The sequence below is a fragment of the Athene noctua genome, chromosome 2, assembly GCF_965140245.1.
Source record: "Athene noctua chromosome 2, bAthNoc1.hap1.1, whole genome shotgun sequence".
In the NCBI taxonomy this organism is placed as follows: Eukaryota; Metazoa; Chordata; class Aves; order Strigiformes; family Strigidae; genus Athene; species Athene noctua.
This window is the reverse complement of record NC_134038.1, coordinates 124,915,421-124,941,144: the sequence shown is the minus strand read 5'-3', so window position 1 is coordinate 124,941,144 and position 25,724 is coordinate 124,915,421. Positions and strand designations below refer to the sequence as shown.

The window sequence follows — 25,724 nt, the reverse complement described above, 5'->3', positions numbered from 1 at the left end:
ATAAATTAACTGGCTGTCTTACAATACTAATTGAGTGTCCTGACTTCTCTGAGGAAGATTGCCCTGTTTGATGTCTTTCTTACTATATTTATACTAAGCCAGAGTAGCAAAATTAATAACTTACTAAAACGGAACTGAGAGGAAAATAAAAAAAAAATACTTTTAGATTAGAATTAAAAAGGTAGATTTGGTGAAGTGCTGAACATAGCAAGAGTGCTTTAATGAGCAGAAACTCTTCTGGAAAAAGTCTTGCAGTGGTTCTGGTGTGATTAAACATACCCTTCCAGCAGGCATATTGAGGGAAAAGGGAGTTGTTGGTTAGTGAACAAAAGAAGAAACAGAGAGTCAAGATGAAAATAGGTTGGAAGAGGCCAAACAAGATTACTGAAGGAAGGTCAGTTCTTTGCTTCGTCCTAAAAGTGCTGAAAGAACTCATTTAAGTAGTGAGTTGATCTGCCTTTTATGTGTAGCAGAAAATGAAGCTTTTGGCTTTTGTGGAGTCCTTAAAAAGTTCTGCTAGTCAAAGCAAGATGAAATTAGGGCTGAGAGTCGAGGACGTGTTTTTGTTTACATTGCACACGTAATTTATACCTCAGTGAACAAGTTCACAGGTAGAGCTCTTTTATGCCAGTCCTAGTCACACCTACTTTAACATTATTTATGGGTGCAGATATTGCCAGGACTGTCCAGGATATAGATGTTAATAATGCTGATAGTTACAACATTATCTTTTCTGTCCAGTTCAACCAAGCATACACTGCTGTAAGAAACAGATTATTCATGGAGCTGTGACACCCGGTAGAAGGCCCTTTATACAGAGCATGCTGTATTAATGGTTTATGCCTGTTCTTTATTTAAAAATCACTAGTCATCAGGAATGACTAGATTTTACACACTCTTCCTCTAGATGGAACCACTCTGCTGCTTCACTTGGCTGAAATAGTATTTGTTTAACAGCTGAAGAAACCACTGCAGCATGTACTTGCAATTGTGCATCTATATTCAAGTGCACACATGTGGCTAGGACCATACTGTGTGCCACTAGAGGCATGATGTGAAAGAAGGAATGCTCTTCGGTTTTGTGTTGCTTCTGGAAATAAATAATTTGAAGGTATTGAAAATTATAAACTTTATGGGAATAGTCACCTACGTATTCTACATCTGGCAAAATGCAGTCAGGTGCTTCATCTTGTCCCTCGTCTCTGTAAAGTTTATTTCAGAGTTTATAACCAGACTTTTAACAATAACACTATCTTCATATTTTATAATCTTTTCTGTTTATGGCTTTGTGCATGGAACTTGGTCTACTGTACCAGGCATTGATACCTCTATTTTCAGTAAAAACATCTTGCTTCATTTTTGCTTCGCTATTTCCCTTCATTTTTTTTTCCAGAAACTATCCCAGTTAAAAGTGCTCTCTTTTTCTTTACTCATGCTTTTCCCCTATTTTGTGATTATGTGGGTTTTTTCAGTAAGTTGTGTATACAACTTTTTCAATGTTCTCTGGTTTTACCTGACTTGGAAATAAGCGGGTCCGTTTAACCAGCTGTAAACATGAGCTAAATATATTACATAATATACTCCTCATGTTGTGGTTTGTTTTTTGTTTTTTAATTAACCTGGGAGGCACAGATTTTACTGAAACTGGATAATTTACTATTTCTAAGAGCAGCATTTATATGCCAGTCTTGGCCCACTGCAGGCCATGTAAAAGATTCAGAAGATACACTAGTTTGATTAATTATCTGCCTAATCAGAAACAAACATAGTAAAAGGTTGTTCAAAAGAGAAGAAGAGTGGTCTACTGCAGTTAATCTCATGGTTTTTAGTCTTTTTTTTTCCTCCCAGAATGTTGAAAGTGTGCTAAAATAGTGTGGCCCTACACAAAACCAGCACCAGTAAATAAATATAAGATGCTGGTTCTTGATCCCCAGAAGCTAAGGAAGAAAGGGCTTAGTCATACAGTTGCTTTAAGACTGTATCCATTGATTGATGCTACCCTATCTGTCTTGTGAGCAGAAAGAAATATGGCAATAGGTTATTATCCATTTTATAGAATCTCTATTACTACATAATAATATTAAAACAACAAGTGATGAAACATTGTTCCTAGGCTATAGATTTTTAGAAAAGAAAAATACTGTTTAGCCATTATGTTGTCAGTGCAATTCCTTCATCTTGAGTCTTCCAGCTTTTGGTAAAGCATACGTGAGGTATGCCAATGTTCATTTATAATTATACTGGAAGAATTTATCCACAAAAGTCCAAATGCAAGGCTAGAAGTGAGTTTAATCTAGAATGTGTTTGTGAGGAATGATAAACTATTCATATTGAAAGAATTATAGAAAGGATAAAGAGAAATTTAGAGAGGATGCCAAAGAGCAGAATTCAGCAGACACACAAAGAGGTATGCCATGTGTCTAGAAAAAATAGGTGGAGAGGGGTTGTGTACGTGGAACCTGTTCTTATGAGAGAAATGGTTAATGTTGTTATGAACTAGTGCACACATTTCATTAAAGATACTTGTTTGCATGTATATATCTGCAAAGACAGTACCATAATTCAAGTAATACGGACAGCTGAATTTTTACAAATTTTAATTAAAATATGTAGTGTAATGACAGCTAGTAAGTCATTAAAGTATTATCATGTTTGATCTATTGAATCAGCAATGTGCCGCGATCCATTAATCCTATTTATATTTTAGTAATAGTCAATGTATACATGGGCTAACATATTTGGGTAGGTTTTGTATAGATTACAATACATACCTTACGAGAAGACAACAGGCACAACAAGTCACCAAAGGGCAGGAGAAGGAAATAAACATTACCTTGATTGAGGCAAAGAAATTTTCATTAAGCCAGGCAAATACATGGGATGATACTTGATCTAAGAAGGCAATATTTGCATCTCTGAGGAAACAAAACAGTATTTTGATAGAAAGAATGACCATGCATTTTTGTAAATCAGGAGGAAATAAATTCTCAGTGACAAACATTGAGGAGGACTTCAGTGATCAGATTGGTTCAGCAAAGGGCTTCACCAAAAAGAGGTGCTTGATGAGGGTTGCAGACTGAGGATTAAGAGATACAGAGAGAGAGAAAATACAGTAGAAACACAGGAAATTCTGTGAAGTTTTCTGGAGAAGGATTTGACTTATTCACTTTTGTCTTTGTTAACATTTTTTAGCTGTTGACTGCCTTGGAAGTTGTAAGGAAATATTTTTCATTTTGTTTTAATCTTAATTTGGCTTGTGTTAGATGTTGGAAAGCACCTGTATAATAACATGTTTCACCCAAGCCTTTTGAAAGTCAAACATCTCAATGTATTCATTGCATAATTTAAGATATATTCTGTTTGTCCAACCCATCCTCCAAAGTGTCCAAAGGTAATAAAGTCTGCCATAGAAAAGGGTGTCCCAGGGTCAGGTGTGTCTTTGTGTCCCATGTGTGTTCCCCTCACTGGTGGGAACCAAGACAGCAACATTTGAACAGGTCTCCAGTGAGCTTGTCACAAAACATTTTTAAACTGGCTTATGATCTATTGTGGTATACTCTCCCATCCCCATGGATAGGATTCCTTAAAACTCATGAAGATTTTTTAAAAATTAAATTTAAAAAAATAGAAAAATTCTAAGGAAAGCTGGCAGATTGTACAGCAAATATCTTCTGGTCCAAAGTTCAGCAACCTAGCTCGTCCTCACCATTGCCAAGCTTCTGCCAGCCATAGGCACTGGACATCCCATGGGGCAACCTTCCTCCAGTTGTGCATTTGCAAATGTGGTGTTTAGGCCAAATAATATTCTCTTATTTTATTCTGAGTTTTGAAATTGCTTTGGTTTTGAAGAGATACAGCATCATCTCTTTTTTTTTTTTTTAATTTTTGTTTTTGTTTTTGTTTTTTTTAAATTTATTTTTGTGCTAGTACTGATACTTATGGTTAAGGGGTTGACCCCAGTCATAGCTACATTTCTAAGCTCAATTAAGTGATCCTTGTAAATTTTAAAGAAAAATGCCGAAGTACTGTAGATTGAAATAAACCTCAGACATGAATTGAAAGAGCTTTCTTAAAAGAGAGAGATGAAAAGGAGACAGAACAGAGAATATAAAAACTCTTCCCAGAAATAGCGGCATTTACCTATGGTACAGGGAGAGATCACAGAGGTGATTTTTTGTTCTGTGAGCTCTCTGCAGTCACTCATGGCTGAACTCTGGCTGGGTTCAAAGAAAATCTCTCTGCCTTCAAGTGCAAAGCTTGCTCACAGTAACAGTTGTTATTGTGAGGTTCTGTCACAGGAACGCTGAACAGAAATTCTTTCTGTACTCTTTGAGAAATGGCATGATTACAGGGGGGAAAAAACCTCCTTATTTTCCTAGCACACTATAAAAATACCCAAGGAACAGTGTAGACGTTTTGTGTTAGGGAAGTCATATTATTCTGGAAAAAATACATTTAGACAGAGAACATGGATGATAGATGATACAGAAAAAACAGTTTGTGACTACTGCAGTAGAAAAAAAGTTGTTCAAGAACAGTTCAACCAGCCGGAAATAAGAATTTTGTAAAGTTGCCAAGGTCAGTGAGACCCAAAGCAATTTGCTGGTTAAATGATGGTCACATGTTTGTGTGTCTGTGAGTTGGGTTTAATTTCTGTACTTCCATGCTGCAAAATTGAAAATATACTAAAAAATGACAAAGTAGACCAGAAAATAAAACTTGTATTTATAGTAATTTCTTTCGAGGTTGCAGGCTTTTTTGTGATGTGACAAGTTTCTGGACTACTCTCCAAATACAAAGTTGTGTGAATCGCAAACTGAAGGCAATTTCTCTGCCACCTCGTCATCACATAATATGTGGATTTCTAATCTAGACGGTGGAAAAGTAATTTTTTTTTTTTTTTCTTAAGCAAATGATTACATTCTGGTTCCTTGATTTGATGTAGCAAATTAGATAGAGAATTCTTGATATAAGAATTAATAAAAGCAACTAATTATTGAAGTAAATACAGAACTCTTACTATGATTTCAATAGATTAACTTTTTCAGTTTGAATGTCAGAGATTTCTCAGTGTAATTCCCCAACCAAATAGGTACAATGTGATATTGTTATCATAACACAACAGATCAACTTGTCTAGTAGTTAAGATTGACCTGTGACAGTGAACATCAGGACCCAGGAAAAACTGATTTGAAAGAAATTCCTTCTTTCTGTGCTGGAGAATTGTTTACATTTCCCTGTCAGAACTGGGATGAGAAGGTAGAACATGCCAGTTATTCACAACTCAGAAGGGTAAAGTCTCTTGCCCAAGGCAAACAAATTAGATGAATTTAAGGCCTATTTGAGGGAATTGCAAAGGACTGTTTCTTATTAAAACTAGCAAAGGGAAACTGCTACAAGTATACTTGAACTTGCTAATGTACAGGGACCTGTTTCACTAGTTGCAGACTCCAGTAAGCTGAAGAAGGTAGAATTGGGACTGTTTTCAGACACCAAGCCTGCTTCTCCTAGTTCAGTTTCAGCTTGTTAGGGCGGGACATCTGTGCCCAGTTTCAGCTTGTTGGGGCAGGAAATCTGTGCCAGCCCAGCAACAGGGACCTCAGTGGTACCAAGAAGAGCATAGAAGAACTTGCAGGCCCCTGCTGTGCAAAGTAAACCTGTCTCCAAATGCATGTCAGAGGACAATGGACAGAGGAGAGACCCCACCAGAGGCCATTGTCACTGTGGCCACTGCATGCTTCCTGCCTGCCCACTGCTGCAGCACTGAGGCAGAAAACAGCCTTCCCTGCACAGGAGGAGGAGGAGACTGGAGTAATGCTGCCTCTTCACTAGCTTAAATTTAAGATATATTGCAGCCCCAGTGTTATATGTTGTGAATCTTGTTGGAATAGAGAGGTTTGTGTTACATTTATATGAATCGCTCCCATTTTTTCTTCATGTGTTTACCCACTGGCTCTTCTCTCAGCTCAGGAGGCCACTCTGACACCACTCACAATGTGACACTCCAGTTAACAGACACAAGAAATTGCTGAACATCGTTCTGCCACTTCTAGAACTGCTAGTTCCCATTGCTTTCATCCATCAGTGCCCAAGACATGCTCCTGCGCTTGTTCTGCTGCTGGAACATTTAATTCGGTTCATGAAAGATGATGTAATTTGTGGCCTTTTTCCAGTACAATACTTTTGATTATATTGGGTTGTGTTGGGCAGTCCAAGAGGATAATCTGTGTATGTAATACATAATATTACCTGGACAAGCTGAACTTTATTTAATTGCCTTTTCTTTGTCTCCCATTTCTGCCTTTTCTCCTCAGAGCCTCTTTGTTGACTTTAACTACAAAGGTATTATAAGCCAGAGACAGGTGTTTTCCCTTGATCTGTCCTGGACTGGCTGCTCACACCACACTTCTTGTCTTTCCTGCACATAGATTCTAAAACACGAGAAGCAGAGATACAGATCCCTCATATAATTTTGTTTATAGCAAATATAAGTAGGTATGAGAAAGGTGGAAACAAAAAAGGCTGTACAAGCCAGTATCTTTCTTGATTCACAGTCTTCAAGATGGCAAATATTGTCATCTTTGTTTTTAAGAGAATGTTTTAGAGCAGTTTTGTTTCAAAATCCTTGTTTTCCGTCTGTTGCTTGTCCCTGAGAATGATGTGACATGGTAGAACAGGCTCTGATATGTGCTGGCTTTCCACTGATGATTTCATTGATTCAAATACAACATTGTGTGAGTTTGAAAGGGTCTCTCTGAAAGGCTTGCACAGTTCAGGTAGTAATTTTGAATATCACTGCTCTAAACGTCATTACTCATTTTTAGCAATTTGGGTTTGAAATGCTTGATCATGTTGTCTAATAACAGAGAAGAAAATTCTACCAATGGTAGGAAGGGTGAATTTGCCTACACTGTATTTGATACCAAAAAACCCAAAACGAAACAATTGAACATTGAATAAATTCAGCATCCTGTCCTTTTCAAACATTGAATGTGTAACTGAAGGTTTCATAATCTCTGTTATTGCTGTAGTCTAGGCTATTTGTCTTTTCAGTCAGTGAATTTTCAGTCAATGCAAGAGATGGCTACAGGAAAATAATATCATCTGATGGTGTATTTAGTTAGTATTAGAAGTAATGAAAAAGTTAAAAATACATTTTTGTTTCCCCAAGCACCTTAATACTCTTTCATGGCTTTGCTTATGTGTGTACAATATTCCACCTGTTTTGTTATATAAAATATTGCAAATGAGTCATCTTAGCTTTTCTTTTGTGTGTGTGTGTGGTCTGAAGGAACTATTGGAGTAGTCATAAGACAAAGAAGGGAAAAATAAAACCGAAAATATTCAAGTCATTATGTCAGTAAATCATAGTAAAGGATACCACCCAACTATTTAAATAAATAAATGCAGTGAAAAGCATTCATTTAATGTATATCTATTTGGATGAGAGATACATAAAAAAGGGTTGGGGTAGTAGGTTTCATAGTGTACTCACTGTACTTTTGATTTCTTTATATAAGAATTACACAAAACTTTTCAAGCATGTAGAAAAAATGAATAGTTTTTTAAAAAGCCATAGATACCAGAATTCCTATTGCTCACCAAGGCTTGAGGAATTTTGTTTAATCAAAATATTCATAGAATAAATATATTACCTCAATAATTGATACCTTTCTTAACATGTAGTACATTTTCTTCTTTGACAGAAAGGCTTCAATTGGTTTACCATTGATTATTGATTGATGCTTTTGATTATTTTTCTTTGTGATTTCCAATACAATTTAGTACAGGACACCAAGTATTAAAACTTGGTTCTTTGAGTATTTTTAGTACTTTCATTATTACTTATATGCAATCAACTGAAACACCACTAAAGTATTACATTCACATACTCTTTGAGCTTTCCTGTGCTGTGAGCCTGTCATTAATTTTCTACTTGTAAATATCCAATGTGAACTTTTCAGTAACCTCTAAAACATCATGCAGAAACTTGTAAAAATTTTCCATTTTCTGTTTCTCTCTTTGAACAATTTTTACTTTATTTTATTTTTTTTTTTTTTTTTACAATTTTCTGCATTTTTATGAAGCTTTTATGTTTGTTCTTTGTACTGCTGAATAGGACAGGTATGGAAAGTTTGTTGTCTACCTACCTTAGAAACTAACTATTGGAAACAGATGCTGCATGTTATTAATATCCACAGAATTTCTTCTTGTTCTGAGAAACATAATCCCAGCAGTCAGCTGCAGTATCTCACATAATATGTTTTAAAAATATGAATGATGGTAATATGACAACTGCTAAAGAATTATTTTAAAATCAAACTTTGAGATATCTGAATTTTGGTTGGTTTCACAGCTTTGTAGTTTGGGGAATTCTGTCTCTTCGTAACCCATTCTGTTTTCTTCCCTGCCTGCTGGGCTGTACCAGCATGACAGCAGACTTCTCACCTTGCTACCCAACTCCTTCTTTCATCCCATACACATTGGCTCTGAAATTGTAAAACTTGGTGGTTTTCTACAACCAAGGTCTCTATTCCAGAAGAGGTTTTTTAGAATTGGTTTACAGGAAATAAGCTGATCCTTTGAGAAACACTAGTTACACGTCTGACTTGGAACAGGCTGTGGGGATCTGCCTAGAGCAAGGGGTCGGTCTGCTACTGTCCTGTGTTTGCCCAAGCAGGGTGGTGGCAGTGCTGGTGGCTGGGACCCATGGGAGGGACAGTGAGGCTGGGAATCAGAGGAGGGTGGAGGGTAGGACAGGAACTGAGCTGTGCAGTTATAAATCATTTGGTGGCAGGGAGGAGATGGCCACCAACATGCAGAGGTGGCAGGGACAGCAGGAGGAGGGACCAGTGTCTAAACTGTAGTATCTTTCCAGTATCAGTAAGCAGAAGACCATGTGCCTCTCATCCTTTTTGAGGGCCTGGCCTATGTTAAGAATAACAATTACTGTTTGGCAGCCCAAGTGACGGATTCCTGTGTTATGTGTATGAAGGCTTTTCTTTAATGATCTTCATTAAGCAGTACAGTCTTCTATAATGTTCATCTAATCGCTTCACAAATTTTAATGAGGAAATTTACAGCATTTCTGTGCAAGGTTATGTTGTCATTTCTGTTTTATATCTAGAGAGCAGACATGTTAATTCCAGTGTCTGCTTATTTTGAGGAGCCAAATTGAAATGACTCCGGCAACATACATCTGTTTCAGCCACAGCTCTGAATTTAGAGCAGTTGTGGTCAGTAACGTGAGGCTTGTTGCAATCAGAATTATTCCATGCATTCATATGGTTTCTTTTCTAGTGGTGATGGTGCTGGGACTTTTAATAAAACCTATAAAAAAGTAAAGGAAAACCTCTGCATTATAAGGTGACATAAGGTGTTACAAAGTCATTTATTCGAAAGCTGAAATTCACACCCTAGAATTGTGTGTATACACTACAAAGTGGTATTTCAAGACCAAGAACCACATTCTCTTTTTCCTAAGATCACAGCTATATCCATGACTTGATGGCTGATACTCAGGAAAAAAAAACACATCTAAAATCAGTTTTCTTGATGTGAGGCATCACTTCGTTGCTGAAGTAAGAGCTCAGTAAGTGAATGCAGGAGACGGAGGATAGTTTTATCAATAAAATGGAAATTGATTTGGTGCTTGTTTGGATTTTGGCAAGGCTGGATATTTTGTTTAAATCACAGATTCAGATCATTCTATAAGTGTCTTGTGGACCACCTTGGGAATACCTGGCTTAAAACAGCTCTGTGATCTCAAAATTGAAGTGGTCAGGATTTATTTGCAGAACTGCTGAGTATGCAATACAGCAGAAGTTTACAAATGTGCTCTAAATACAGAAAGTATTACAGAATTGTAAGTTCTTGGAAGGATCAGACCAGAACCCTCTCTGACTAGGGTCTTCATTAACTAATGGACTCATCTGGAATTGATATTCCAGCTATCAAATAAGAATAACAATCTTCTGAAAGTATGCTCATTAAAGATGGGAAAACTATTGTATGTTGCAGTGACTGTACAAGAAGTGCAACTTCAGAAAAAAAGATGATGAATGATAAAAACATGCAGAATAGGTCTGTCATTTTAGGTTTATTGTTCAACATTGTAGAAAACAGAAGGCCTACATGAGATGAACAATGAGATTTGTGTCCTCTGGAATTAAAGATTACACCACAGGTCCTACATGGAACAATGCTAATATCTGGACTTTCTAGTCTTCTAAGCATCTAGATTTTCAACCATTATTGTCTTTTAATTAGTTTTTTTTTTGCAGTAGGACTTTTTAATACATCCAGTTGGCACTAAATTAGCTGCTTTAAGTGAAATTTAGTATTTCTAAGTACTTCTGTGCAAGGGAATAAATTTAGTTTATTTTACTTGAGCACATGTCTGGCAAGCCATCAGCAGCTGCTGCTCTAAACTTCTGTGAGCTAAGAAGGAGAAAACTCAAATGCCAGCTGCTGCTCAACTTGTTTGTATGGGACCAAGTTTGTATTTATTAGCACAGCATATAGGGTCAGATCTAGCTAATCTGTTCTACACCAGTGACAGTGCTGCAAGATACCTTTGCGTTAAGTACTAATGTAACAAACTCTATACTTACATCCTCTAACTTTCAGAATGGAATGAAGTCATTAATTTCTCTGTGAAGTGGTTGGTTTTTTTTAATATGTCTAGACATGGTATGTTTGAAACAGAAGTGTTTCTAATAATTATGTAACATCTCATTGAAACTCTTATGTACTTTTGACTGTGGAAAGTTGCCATGTAGGGATGACCATCCAGTCATCTACACTTTTATTTCCCCTGTCTAACTACTAGAACCTCGGTGGACTTATTGGAGTCAGTGATTGTTTTGCCAGTTACCAGGCCTAGCATAAAGGACACAGCCAGCATAAAGATGAACCAATAACCAAATTGTATTTGATACAAAAGGGTCAATACATGGGTGAGCGCTGGGGGAAACAAACAAGTCAGTCAGATTATACATAATCAACACCAATCCCACTGACCCCAACAATGACACCACACAACCAACAACATGTGGAATAAATGGTGAAATGCAGTCTCCTATAGAAGGGACAGGAGACAACTGAGTCAACAAGCCAAACACATAAGACCAAGGAAGCCACATACTGAATCTTTACACAGCCCCCGTTTACAAAAGCCAGACCTGACTAGAGCCCAGTCCCAGGGAGGCAGGAGCTCCTTCCCCAACAGGGAACTCTGCAGAGTGCATCCACCTCACAGACAGACACTGCCCCTGCCTGCAAGTGGTCCCAGCTTTTATCCCTCAGTGGGACACCTGACCCTTGTTTACTTACTGTGGGACACCTGGGGCTCATTTACCCCATGGCTCTCCCTGCCAGGCCGGCCCCACCCTGGAGGGAAGCCTAAAGGCAAACTCACCCCCCCTTTGTGAAGGGCTGCGGGAATCACCCGTATGTCAGCCTTAATTTAGGGTTTGGGTTTGGAGCCCCAGCATTTCAGTCATACACAGTTTAATTTGAGCCCAAATAATTTAAAAATTGAGTGTAGCTTTGCAGAGAGTTCTTCCAGAGAATACTATTGTCCTCATGCTGTGGGGCCTGGACATGAGCCTGGTAAGTAGTGTATGTCACAATGGGCACTTACTATACAGCATCCTGTCCATGCATATGTTTGGGCAGCATACATCTATACCTTGTATTTGGACTTTCAGAAAAGACACACTGTCTTTCTTGCTGTGCTGGTTGTGACTCACTTCACATTTGTAAGTTGGCACCTAAATAGACTCACTAACTCAGTTGCTTCCATTGGGGATATGTATATGATACATTAAAATTGTAGAAATTGTGAAAATTCAACTGGGAAGTAGAAGTGTATGACTTTAAGTGCACAGATGTATGTTTATAGTGTTTCTGTCTGTGGAAGTGTGCAACAGGCAGGTGCTTACCTTTAGCATTCTGAGAAGTCCAGAAATTCTTACCTTTTAATTTATTTGCAGGTAATTTTATTAAGTAAAACCGAGATTACCTCAGTGGCAGCCTCATTTATGTTACATAGCCTATTTAAGTTAATATTTCTTTTGGTTTACATATCTGGTTTCTGCCATTTCTTCCTCTTCCCAGGACTAAAATGGGATTTGTAGTCTTTAAGGCTCCCTGGAATCAACTGTAGGCAGACTTTTATCCGTCCAGTTCCTTTATCAATTATATATTAACTGTAGTGCAGATTCAGCAAAGATCACAAAAGCCACAGGTTCAAGTGTGTTTAGAGTGCGTCAGGTTTCTCCTGCTGACACCAATTTTGTAGTTTCACTCCGTTAGAATTGAGAGAATTACAGAGAATAGTGACATGATAATGAAACAAGTGTTGACTGTTTAATATATCTGCTTGATTCCCAGTCAGTGGAAAGCAAATTAGCTTCTGAAGTTTTTTTTTCATGTTAAGAACTAACTTGTTGTAGAATGGCATTCAAATCTCCTTTGCATTTATTTTTGTCATTTGCATCTGGTTTATTACTCCCAGAACTAATTTTTTGGTGGCCTTTTTTTAGTTTATTACTTACATGTATCTTATCATTTTATGGTCAAAGTCAGATAGAGGGAAATAATAAATTGATATCAAAGTATGTGGGAATTCTGTTGTGATATTTGCCTGTGTTATATATGTATCAATAAGTATGCATGTGTACTATAAATAATATGTAAGAGATATTTTGTTACTATAAAAGAATGTCAGTGGCAGTTTCCTAACAAAACCATATATGAGATGAAACAATGTACTCATCTCACACAAGTAATCAGAGATCTATTCCAGTGATAGTGAGAGAAAGTACAGAGATCTATAGCAGAGAGTTATTCATAACATAGGAACTTTTTTGTCTTTAGCGAGGAGCACGTATCAGGTTATAAATGTTTCAGTAGAGATGAATGGATAAAAATACCATAGTCTTGAAGTTGAATCCCATGCATTTAAGTATATGCCTCTAGGAGGAACAAAAGCATGACCTAAAAAGCTTTTCCTGATTATGTGTCACTGATGAATGGAAGGCAGCTCCAATCAGTAAGCAGTGCTAAAGTGTTCAAGACTGGCTGTAGTTTATTGTCTCCAGAAAATGTTAACTCACAGGCTTTGTTCTGTGGCATTTTATGCCTTGAAAACTGTTTCTTGTGCATTGCCAACTGTGGCTTATGCATTTTTCATTTGTTTTGGTTTTGTTTGGTTGGTTTTGTTTTGGTTTTGTTTTTTAAGCGGGAGGCCTTTATTTGGCCGTCTTAGTTACATTGCTACCTCAGAAATTTTTACTCTTTCTGCCTTTCAGTGTCAGTTTTTAAAACGTGTAGATTCTTTCTTAGGACAAGGAATATTTATTTTTTCTGTATTAAAGATAAAACATTATCAGTATGAAGTATTTCTGTGGTTGACTGACTTGTTTCTGTCAGCACTTGACATACCAGATATTTGAATGAACCTTTTTCCAGTGATGCAACAGCTTCTGTTTGCCCTTGTGCATCTGTTAACCTGGTATATCATGAGTGACTGGTTAACGGCTTGATGGAAGGTGATCTGTGGTCAGCATGAACAACAAAGAGGATAATAAATATCTTTGATATATGATTCATGTAAAGATGAATCCAAAAAAGAATGCACCTCACTGGAGAAAATCAATGTCAGAGCTGTTCTGAGATTGAGTAAAGTTATTCCATGTGCCTTATGAGAGAACAGCTGTAAGATTTTGGAGAGTCTCTGTATCCCAGAAGTGCTGCATAGTTTAGCAAGATAGGTACAGGTGTACATATGCCTGTATATGCATCTTCAAATTTTCCTACCTGGCTGGGTTAAGCAATTAATAGAAAGCAGGATGTACGTGACCTTGTATTTTAACATTGATCTTTGTAGTTTTCACTGAAACTTTCAAAAGATAGGTATTTCATAAATGGTCACCTTGTTTAAAGGATGACATGAAAAGTACTAGTGCAATTCAGGGGTACAAATACATATCCAAATTTGAGCTTCGTTGAAGGAACCAAGTGCAACCTGCTGTTTTCTAAAGTTGTCTTCCCTGAAATGTGTATTGACCTGTGATTTATACAACCTAAATCCTGATGTAAGGCTGCCAACATGCAGTAGCACAGTGTTCTAAAATTTTGTTCTGTCACATCCAAGGTATTCCATATCTCAGTGTTTTTGAAAAGGCTAGAAACTTTTTTTTTTTTTTCAAATATAGATAACACTTAATAGTTGCATTTGTTGTCCTTTTTTTTTTTTTTTTCCAGAAGTGAATTAGTTTCCTTAACTCTGACAGGATTTCTGCCTACTGACCTATATTTGAACATCTACAGTAGAATAATGATGTTTCTCTTAAATGAAAAACCTACTGTTAAAATACCAAGTAATTCATTCTGTCTCAAATAGATGGTTCTACTTCATCAGCATCTGTAGTTTATCAGCTGCTGATTTCCTAGGTACAAATCAAGGTCTACAGATTCTTCTAGTTAAAGATGCTGATGAGCCAGTAATGGATACTGCTTCAGCTCCATGAGGCTAGGTGGATTTAATAAAAATAGGGGGATCTATTAGAAAAATGTGTGCATACAAGCCTTCATTCTATCATATGCAAAGCAGAGTGTACCAAACTTCTTCTAATTACCCTCAGTGTGTACTACAAATCTGCAGAGACTGTAATTATTTTGAAATCGGATTATTAATTCCATTGAAAGATACATGTATTTTGCTTTTCTGTCTGTCCCAATCATTGTAAACAGTTTCTAGAGTTTCTTTTAACAAAATAAAAAGTTTATGCTGTCATCTTGGAAAAGACCTTAATATTACTTTAACTACCTGCAAACAAATTATTGACCATCCACAAATTGAATTTGTAGAATCATAAACTCATTGCATTTATACAAATATATTAAACAATGAGTGTGAAGTGACAGATTATGCTTGGAGCATAATCTAGGTCTGTATCATGAGCACATAATAATATTAAGTTTCTGTTCAGGATGTCCTAGAAAAATGGTATGTTGTAATGCAAACTGCATCTGTGTGTCACATTCATGATGTCTGTCAGCTGGACTTAACTGAATTTTGTACATTTTTTTATTGTTTTTATCATCTTGCCCCCTTACTTGTTCTGTTCCACCAATCTCCTTTTGTATTATAATTTTTGTTTTCTTCTTTTCAAGATTCAATACCACAGTTTTATGACAGCACTATAATTTTATAATACATCCTACCTTTTTATTTGATAGCTCTTGTATGTATTTAAATAGATGAATATTTGTATTTGAATATGGTTCAGGCAGGTCACTTGCTCATACATTTAATGATATGCTTTGGAAAAAGCACATTTGCATTAGATTGTTTGTGAGTTGCATAGGTACCGGCAGCAGGATTTGCAGTTGTTACCCTGGGGAAGGATGATGCTTCTCCTGCGTTTGGTGCTCAGACGCCATGCAGTTATCCTTGTACTGGATCCATATTTGAACAGTAGCAGTCAGGTACATGGAGCACTTTAGGTAACTAATGCTACCCTTTGATATACCATGCTTTCTGGAGAATCCATGAGACTCCAGTGAACTCTTACACCTGGAAATGGTTTGAAACATTTCCCTTTAAATTCATGCAGGTATTAAAAACAGAATCCCTTTTCCCTTTTCTGTTTTAGAGGCAGCACAGTCTGGTTTGTTTTTACTGCACTGATTCAGTTAAAATGGACTGCTCCAAATGCTCTCATACTGTGCAGTGAAGCATAAGTATTTTGCAAATGGTACTGGCTTGCGTGCTGAGTGAGGAAGCAGAGGTCCCCCCTGTATAATCCGATTTCAATCAACTCACTCTAATCACTACTGATAGTTGCAAAATTTAGCCTGGATCTGCTCTGGTAATCTAGATTGACAGGAGGTAAAAGTAAAGGGACAGAAGGGCAGAGGAACAAAGAGAAATGAGCAGGGACAGTGATTTTCTGCTTTTGCTTCCCCTTGTGGGACACATGACTCTGCTGGCGGGTGTGCCCAAAACCGTGGCAGGCTGCTGGGACAACAGGTACCCTCCACGGGGCTGGAGCAGGCACCCGCGTGACCTGTTGGCGTGCATTATTTATTGACATTGAGATCCTAATTCTCTTTATTACTTGGAAGATCCTGGGGTTGTGAAATATTCAGGCACAGCAGCAGTTAAACGGTGCGGCCAGCAACCGGGCGTCTCTTCGACATCTTCTGAAGGCAAGTGGCTTTCAGTGTTGGGCTTCATTCTCCTACAAGCTCAGTGCTTGGGTAGAACCTTGGTGGGTATCTGGGCTCTGAGTTTTGCCAGTGGAAGGGGGAAGTGTCTGTAAGGTATCTGTGAGAGTGGGTCCTTTTGACTTTTGCTTTTAACTTTTCCAAGAGAAGAGCCAACTTTGGATTTCATGGCTATACAGAAATACAGCCAGCTGCTGCTGAAGACAGATATTTCACAAAGATTTGTCTCTATTTGACTGGATTGTACATCGGGAAGAAAAATGACTTTTTTTATTGTTACCTGACCACATGCTCAGTGTGCCTGTGTCAGCCAGGCTCAGGGACTGCACACCCTGGGGTAACAGAGGCACCTGGACTACCCCTCCATCTGACTTTCCATGCTGGTGGGGCTGCTGTTGGTCATATCAGCCTTGCATGTTGCCATGCTAAAAACACCCAAAGCTAAAAATGTGTCCTGGGTAAGTACAAAAGGATGAACAAAGTTTCTATATGTATTCATTTTTTCACATATATATGTATATGAGTATGCTTCTCTATATATGTAGAAGTACAAACTTGAATAGACTGAGGTGTAAGGTAGATAAAAAAAATGGTAAGTGATTAAATATCATAATTATTTAAATTATTTCTAAGAATTAAGAAAAATAAAAAATACATTAATTGGAATACTGGTATTTTGAAGGAACTATATTTGGAAATTTTAAAATTATAGACTTGCAGCATACTTGCTTTTGATATGTATATTTTTTGTTTATGCTGGTAAAGGGTTTGTGCTACGTACTTTTAAATCACTTGCAAAATTGTTTTATCTTTAAGGGTACAGGAGTACCTTAAGAAGAGTAAGATTTGGAGGAGCTTAGTGATTTTAATTGTATTTTAACTTATATTTTTGTATATTATAATGATTTGCTACTGTAGTTATTATTACGAGTAGTATGATCCACATCTTTAAACATTGTTAAAAAAAGTCCCAGAAGTTGCTTCAGTATGGTCTAATAAGTTGTAATACATGGTGGGTTGAAGGAGTCCATGTTTAGTTTCTTTTCTGTTGACTTTCTTCATTTTTACTAAGAAAATACATTGTTATTTTGTCCTGATAAGTTATTTCTGTGTCAGAATCTAGGATTCCCTGTTGGGGAATAAAGGAAGCCGCAAAATACAATTCCAGAGTGAGTAACAGTGCCTTTTCTTAACCCACATCACGTATGATTATACAACACAGCCAAGGTACTGCCTGCTCAAACAAACAAAAAGAGTATTAAACTCCAGTTCCACGCAGATACCTGGGCATGCTGGCACTTGCTGAGTAGATGGCTTTAGGGCTTCTTCACTGACCTCTCTGAGTCATCACATCTTGCCCCAACTGTGTTGCCCATGACTGCGTTTCCTTGTCTACAGTGCTGGGGTTGTTTGGGAATAAAGGACATCACTGCCAGACATGAGGATAGATACCTTCTCTTCTTTGTGACTGCTCAGTAATTATTAGCTATGAAAATGCATTAAATTTCAGTTTACTTAGAAATTTCATGTGTGTTCATGAAGCAGTCTATTTCTGTATATATATCACCATAGTTGATAGATGTTTGTATCCCCCAATTTAGGTAAGGAGGGGTTAACTGCTCACTTACAGTGTCTTCCTAGAGGTAAAAACCTCGTATGTTTGCAGCTATGATTGTCACCAGGTTTAGGTATTTAAAATACTTATTTCTGGTGACTATGTTGGAGAACACTGATGTACTTACTCTTACCCATAGTTTTACACTGTGGAATGATCCCCAAGAATAAAATAAATGAGACCTCTCTCCTCCTCCATGCTTTCACTACCAATTTGCATACAAAAGGAAAAAGATATATGTTGTCATGAAAATAGTGAATTTTTGCAATCATTTTAACTGAATGTTTGATACAGTTTATCCATCGTGACATAGCCCTATGTTGCAGACATTAATGACTTTTCATTGTTTCACTAAACACGTAGTTGCACATGTGAAATGAATAAACTATGAACAGATTTGAAATTTGTGGTGCAAAAATGGCAATTTACATGATTGCAGCTATGTGCTGAACTAGATACAGCATCCAAATGACTGTAGCTTTTGGGATTACTTGTACTTTATGTAACATTTTTCCCTTTCTTAAATAAATAAATAAATCTGAAAAAGTTGTCAGGATTTCTGACTTAATTTTGAATCGAATGTATTCTATTAGTAATTTATGTTTGTGACTGGGTATCTATTTGCAACATAGAGTAAAAGGAAGAAATTAATAATTCTATAAAAATATGAAGATAGTTTTATGTAACTCTTGCCTTCAGCTCTTTCTCTTTGGTTTTCTTGTGGGAGGGGATGTGCTTAATCCTTCATCCATCTATGGCAATACAGTGTAAAAATTATTCACTAAGTGATGGAAGGTATAATTTCTTTAGTAAGTATAAAGATAATTTTGTAACCAGTATTTTAAATTAAAAAAAAAAAAATAGAATAGCTATTGCACTGAGGATGTTTAAAACAAGTAATGAGAATTTTTCAGAAAATAATAGTGATTTTTTTTTTTTAGTGCTCTTATGTTTTGAAAACCTGAGATACCCTGCAGTGAAGTAAAAGGGCACCTTACAGAATCAGATACATGCTCAAAATATCACTTGGTTTAAATCCCAACAAGTGGAGATTATTTTCAACTCTCTGAAAATATGGAGTTGGACTCCAGAAATTCTACCTCTCTGTTGATTTGATCTTGACATTTGTTCATATGCAGTGAAAATATGAGGGTCCAAGGCTGAATCACAAGGGTGAGTGGCAAGAAAAAAATTTTGACTATAACTTAGCAAAGCACTTCAACATCTGCTGAAATTTCAGTTTATTTCTCACCTGCTTAAAACTTAAGATTGTGGTCAACCACTTTGCTGAATCAGCTTGTTTGCTAAATTTATGTCATTCTGTAATTAAAGTTGGCATTTGTTTCTGTGTCTTTAGCATACAAGTTCTTAAGGACAGAAACCACACTATATTGGTGTGTCCTTGCACAAAAGACTGCTACCTGTGTGATTCATCTAATTTTGCACCAGTGTATGTCAGAGACACCTGACTGTTGCAAGGACCCTCACCTCAGAAACTGCAAGGCTGAGAAATTAATTTCTTAAGTCTTTCAAGAGCTGAGGAATCAACAACTTCTTAGTGTGTTGGTTTTTTCCCTAAAGCTCTTCACCTACCATTTGATAGATCTGCACAACTTTGATACTGCTCTGTGGTTTCCACGCATGTGAATTACAGCCTTGGTTTTGTGCATGTGGCTTTGAGGAAAGCTTTGGTCACTGCTACACAGGGTGTGTTGCTTTTAAAGTGCATTAAATGGCCATAGGGGCACTGCAGTGGCTTTAGTTGTAGATTACATAGAGAATATGTTCACTTATACCTAAAGGCTGTTGATGCTGCCACATGTGGATATTCCTGAAAGCTACTGGGAAGAACTAAGGCTGACCTAGACAAGATGACTGTAAAATCTGTTTCTCATCTAAGGCCTTGGGTTTTCTTAAATTATTTGATTTACAAAATACATCCATTTAATTACCCCTAATGGAATAATTTTGTTAAATTGACTCTTATTGACTGGAATTTAAGTTTTATTGTCCTACATAGTCAATTTTATTATTACTTTATGTAGGTACAAGCAATCCTGTCCTTAAACACCGTGACAAATGTAGGTAGGACCAACACCTATGGAAAAAGTCAGTAGATTACAATAAATGAGGCTCTGAGACATGATGGGGGGGGGTTTAAATTATGTTTTTGACCTAAGTGGCCAATGATGGTGAGACTTGAGCTTAAAGGAACTTTTAAATTTGAAGTACCATAGAGTCTTCAAAATATTGCTCTATGCCTGTTAATGAAACAATTCTTCCCTATATTTCCTTTAAACTATTTGGCCAATCTGTTAAACTGGTATATTACAGGAGTAAACATCTTTAAGTATTCCGTGAAGGACATTTAATTTTGTACCTGATGTAATTTTCAAGAGTAGCATGAACTTACAGAGTTCCAGATACAGCTCTTTTCTCTTCTCCCAGTGTCCTCTGACCTTTGGAGCCATGCAAGCCCTGCTGGAGGGCTGCAAACCTTGACTCTGTGCCAAGGCAACCTACTGAGCAGAAAGGTCATAGAGCTGCAGATATCCAAGAATAAATTCTAGCTCTTTAGCTGAAAGCTGTGGAACCTCCTGCCATGCTCAGCTGTCAGTAATTGTCGATTGTGGTACCCACTGCAAAACTCACCAAAATCTATGTGCCATTTTGGTAGAGTTCATCTTCTTCCTTGAAAGACAGGTTTGGATGGATATAAAATTTGCTGCATTGCTATTACCATAATTTAGGATGCTTAGTGCATAAACACTGTGTTTCTGCTTTTACTAATGTTTAAACTGAGTTGTCATTGTTGGTATTTAAGAGATAAATCTTAATTGTACAGTATTCATTATCTCTGTCCTCTTACTACCATTCTTTGTCACACACCTCGTATCACTCAAATGCAAAGGAGTGGAATTTACAGAGACAGACTGACTTTTATGTAGTTATCTAAATTACAATTCCTGGTGAACTGCATAAGCTAATAAAAGGGACTGATATTTCTGTCTCATTTTATTACTTAAGAAGTTACATGGTGGTACACATAATGTTATAAAGGTACACAAAGTGAAGGATGAAAGAAGAAAGATGGGATTTATATAGTGAAATGTTTGTTCCAGCTGTTTTAAGTGAGGATGGGATATGTGTGGAAAATGTAAATAGTTCAGTTACATTGATTTGACAACTTGTGAAATATGGACTGACTTGAAGAAATGGAGGATTAAATGGTCAAAGAAAAAAGGAGAGGAGAAGATAAAATTATAAGGGAGAAAAGGGAGATAGACAAGCTAGAGCTTTGAATTTTAAAAGATGCGATACTATTAGAAAGGAGGAAGGATTAAACAAATGCAGAAACACCAAGAGGAGGGCATGTCTACACTGAGTTCTAATTCTGTGTCTGCATTTGGGGACAACTTAAAAATAGGAAATTAAACAAGTAGTTTGAAAAATAGACAGTGGAAAAAGCTTGAAAATAGTTGGAAAATTATCTGAGTGTGGGTTTACCCTGAAACATGAAAGATGATGATAATACAAATTAAATTTGCTCTGTTTAATAGAAAGGACAAAAGGTTCCCTCGGATGAGTTATTTTTGCTTGAGGTTCTCAAGGTGCATGGATGAGAGGAAAGCTCGGAGAGAAGCACTCGCTATTTACAGGCATCCTGTTGCTCTGGTTTGTATTAGTATTGACCTTGTGAAGAGACTGCAAAAGTAGATGAAGTCAGGAAATATTAAAAATGAGAATGTCACCTCTCTGTGGAACTATAATAAAGGTGTTGCACAGTTCATAGGGCTGTTTTAAGATGTTTTAAGAAAGAGGGTAGGCAAGGATCTGATGGGAGGTCTAAGTAGAGAACTCCTGAATGCAGCAGTATCTCTGTGGGCTTAAAGATGTATCCATGCGATACTTGGAGTAGTCTATGGCACAAGAGGAAATTGATTACTCAGCTCTGGCTTGCATGGAGGACTTTGTCCTTGGATAAATTATGGCTCTTGACATTTAAAGATTGACATAGCTGAAAGAGTTGTAGATATTTTTTGGCTAAAATATACCATTATTGTAAAAAAAAAAAAAAAAATCTCTTGTTTGTTACATTGCTTATGAAGTGATGTTTCTTTTCAATAGGGTTCTGTTTTGGTTCTTTCTCAGTCTGGCCTAATACGTGCTAATGTGATACTTGTTCTATCAACTAATTATGGACTGAAATGACATTGTCATTTGCTTTCTCTCTGGTTCTCTGTCTCTCAAGTTCTTAGTTTCTACTGGACACAGCTCTTAGCATTATTGGGTGATAGATCAAGCTTCCTCCGTGAGGCTCTGATGAGGACTTTGGCTCACTCTGCTGGCAGACCATGTTTTTTTCTATTAATAGGAGCAGGCCTGGGTTGTCTTCATCCTTCAGAGGCAAACCTCTGAGAACTCCTGTGGCTGCCTGACTGACTCCCTTTGCTTGCAGAAGACTCAAGTGGTGTGCTGCAAAAAGTCAAACCACTAGGAAACAAAAGGCAAAAAGCTTAATTATGTATTACCCCCTCTGTTTTTTCTTGTACTTATTTATCAGTGTAATTCCCACTGATTTTGGTTGGAACTACATACATAATCCGATTAGCAGAAAGGTCATCAGGGCACACAGAAGTAGTCTGCTGTAAGCTAGAGGACTTGTTTCACTTGAAATTTCTGAAAGTTTTCCCTTGAATTGCAGAAACCAGAATTCTGCCTACATCCTCACAGCAGCTGGACTGTACCAGCAAACTGAGGTGCACTTATGACAGTTTCTCTGGGCAGTAGTAGCCTGTGTGTGCAAGACCGTGATTGCACTCAGTCTTCTGGCACTGGGAGTCTGGGCTGAATGTATGTGATACATCCCTATCAGTAGCACTGCTTGGCTCAGGCTGACTGCTTGATCTTTAAAACTAAGCAATCACGTCTGAAAAATAAATTCATGATTTTTCATCATCATTGTGCTGAGTTTGTGACTACCAGGCAGCAGTTTTAAAGAAGCTGGAGAACAATTTATGTTAAAGGTAGAAAGTTGTTGTTGACTGACTTCATACAAATGAGATGTTAACTTTCCTAGAGTACTTTTTCTTAATACTGTGTAATAGCAAATGTAAGCATTTACCACAGATGTCTAATTGTTACTTCAAATCTCTGTAGACCTTTATAAGTACACAGATATAAAGGGGAAAGTAAGAGGAATGTATTCTCCCCTTTTTAAGATGTGAAAGGTAGAGGTTTTTCCACCAGCAGAAGTTAATAAAAAGACAGTTGACCCAGTCATTGATTTGAGCTGCCTTGAACTGTCTTGATGAAGAGAAGTTTTTAGAGATCTTCAGTTTAGTCGGGGATAGAGGAGAATGTAGGGAAAAGTACAAACCTGACTTTGAAGGTAATGTTGTCTGACATTAAATAGAAGGTGTAATTACAGAAGCTGTGTATAAAAGTATCTGTGGATAGAAGGAAATTATCACTGTTTTTGTCAACGGTATTTATACTGGCCTTTGACATTAAAATCTGGATACAGGAATGCCAACTGTTTATTTCAGTGGGTTAGTTATTTCTATTGTCATTTCCCTTTTTATTTTCTAAGTTTTTTGCTACTGCTAAAATTGGAGAAGCTTGCAATATATATTTGCAATGTAATTTTCCTGTATTTGAATTGTAAAAATTAAAGCTGACCAAGATCACAATTTGTGACAAATTGCCAGATATATCTTGTGTTTCTAGAGGCATAAATAGGCTCAGAGTCTATAAAGTGTAAATGGTTTATTTTTCTAGTGATTCATGACAAATTTAAACATGTAACTGCATAAGCGTTTGTAAGTTCTTCACTCAAACCATCAGGGCATTAATGGAGAATTATTCCTAACGATGTGGTAGCCCAGGGAAATAGAAAGGAAGAGAAGAAAGCACCTAGTGGACATTTAGGGCTAGCAACATGCTGCAACACTAGGAAGATTCTGTAAAACTAAGGAAAATGGGAAAGTTTTAACCCTTTCATGTTTGATTGTTATAGATTATATAGAAATGTTATGTTTTGTTGAACACAATAGCATTGTATGTTAAGGCTGTATAATCTTCTGTTTGGATTCATCTTGCTCCCTTTTAAAAATACTTGTTCTTGTAATGGGTGCTAAATTTTAACTGGAATTCTGCTTGTGTATAGATATTGTAATGTCCTGCAATTTTTTTGTACCTTCCAGTTATGCTGTCCTTCAAGTAATGTGATGCTGAACAAAAATTATGGATACTATAAGAAAGGAACATGAGAAATATTCAAGAAATGTGCCTGTATTTTAATCATGAAGTTTTGATACATTTGATCAGAATTTCATCTAACTATGCTCATACTTTTCTGTATCTGTTTATTTCTTGATATTTATACTGATTCATAAGAGGATTTTTGTATCTAACCACTAACCGAATTCATAAGGGCTACTGATTACATTGAAAGTCTTCCTAAGTTCCATTTTCATTAGGTAGATTGTTCTTCAAGGAAACTAAGACCAGGATTTCCCCTGTGGAAATGGTTTTTGAGTATTTAGAGCCAATCTGAATGTAATACTGTGCAGAGAACTAAACCAAGCATGTATTTTTATTATTTATTTGGTAGAAAGAACCATGATAAGAATTGCCATGATAAAAAAAAAAACACAGTTACCATAGCTTCTCTAAATGATCATCAGGAATATACTTACCTAGTTACTAGGAAGTGTTTATTTGTTGCCTCTTGAGGTGTCAGTAAGATGTCTTCCATAGGATGTAAACAACACCATCACTTGTTAAGACATAATATAACTGTTGATTACTAGACTAGATAAATCTGGATAGTGATATACAAAGGTATGTCACACAGAAAGAAACGTATGTACAAATAACATGCAAAAAAGTTGTGTATGTGGAAGCGTATGTTACATTCCCAAGATACACACTGGCAATGAAGACCTATCTCTTTTCCATTCTACATGATTCCTAAATGTTTTCAGTCACAAGTGAAAACATCTTGGAAATGAGAGAAGAGATTCAAAAGACATTAGATTTTTAAAGTAATTTACCCCCCCCCCCCCCCCCCAAAAAAAAAAAAAAAAAAAAAAAAAAGGCAAAGAAGTAAATACAGCTGTAAAAGCTTTTAGGTTTTAAGAATTCAAAAATCCAGACCTGTGCCTAGAGCCCATCGGTGATACCCTCTCTTCAGAGGCCTAAGGGATTGACTGTATGTCTGACTTCCTGCTGTCTTTGCTTCTCTTAATTTCCTTTGCTTCATGTTGGCTTTGGTAAATAAGTATCTGGCTACTATAATAGATTCAGTTCTATCTGATACAGCATATTGAGTTCTTGCCCTATTTACAGGCCAATTGATGTTTCCTCATTTCAGCATGTCCTTGGCTACTCTTCAGGGCAAATCCCACTCTGTGAGACTTCTGCCACCTTATAGAATCTGGTTCTTGAATGCAAAATGTTCATAACCACACTGTGAGAATTTATTAAACAAATTTAATTCGATAAACTTTGACAGGCACTTTGATAGTTACTATAATAATATTGTGCTATCTTCAAAAATTTTAGAATAGGAGGTACTTTGCAAGGAACACCTCAGTTTTCAGCATTCTAAACCAATATAATATTTTTCAGGTGTGAATTATTTTATTGCAGGGCTCATCTATGAGGCAGCTGATGAGGGAAAAGCTGTGGATATTATCTATGAGGATTTTCCAAAAGCATTTGACACAGTTCCCCATAGGATTCTCATAGAAAAACTGGCTGCCCATGGCCTGGATGAGCAAACGGTCTGTTGGGTCAAGCACTGGCTAGATGGATGGTCCCAGAGAGTGGTGGTCAATGGAGCTAAATCCAGCTGGCTGCCAGT

The 25,724-nt window shown here is 36.9% G+C and overlaps 1 protein-coding gene across 6 annotated transcripts in view; it reads left to right on the top strand.

Moving 5' to 3' along the window:
• Positions 1-25,724, top strand: part of CACNB2 (calcium voltage-gated channel auxiliary subunit beta 2) — a 263,484-nt gene that overhangs the window by 80,629 nt on the left and 157,131 nt on the right. The window contains exon 1 of one of the 6 annotated variants that reach the window (XM_074900178.1): positions 15,783-16,697. The exons of 4 other annotated variants lie outside the window; for them this stretch is intronic. In XM_074900178.1, the coding sequence (XP_074756279.1) occupies positions 16,617-16,697 (81 nt within the window). In that variant the 5' untranslated portion in view covers positions 15,783-16,616. Of the gene's footprint in view, positions 1-15,782; positions 16,698-25,724 lie in introns of those variants that run through there. One more of the 6 variants, XM_074900186.1, reaches the window with a different exon arrangement.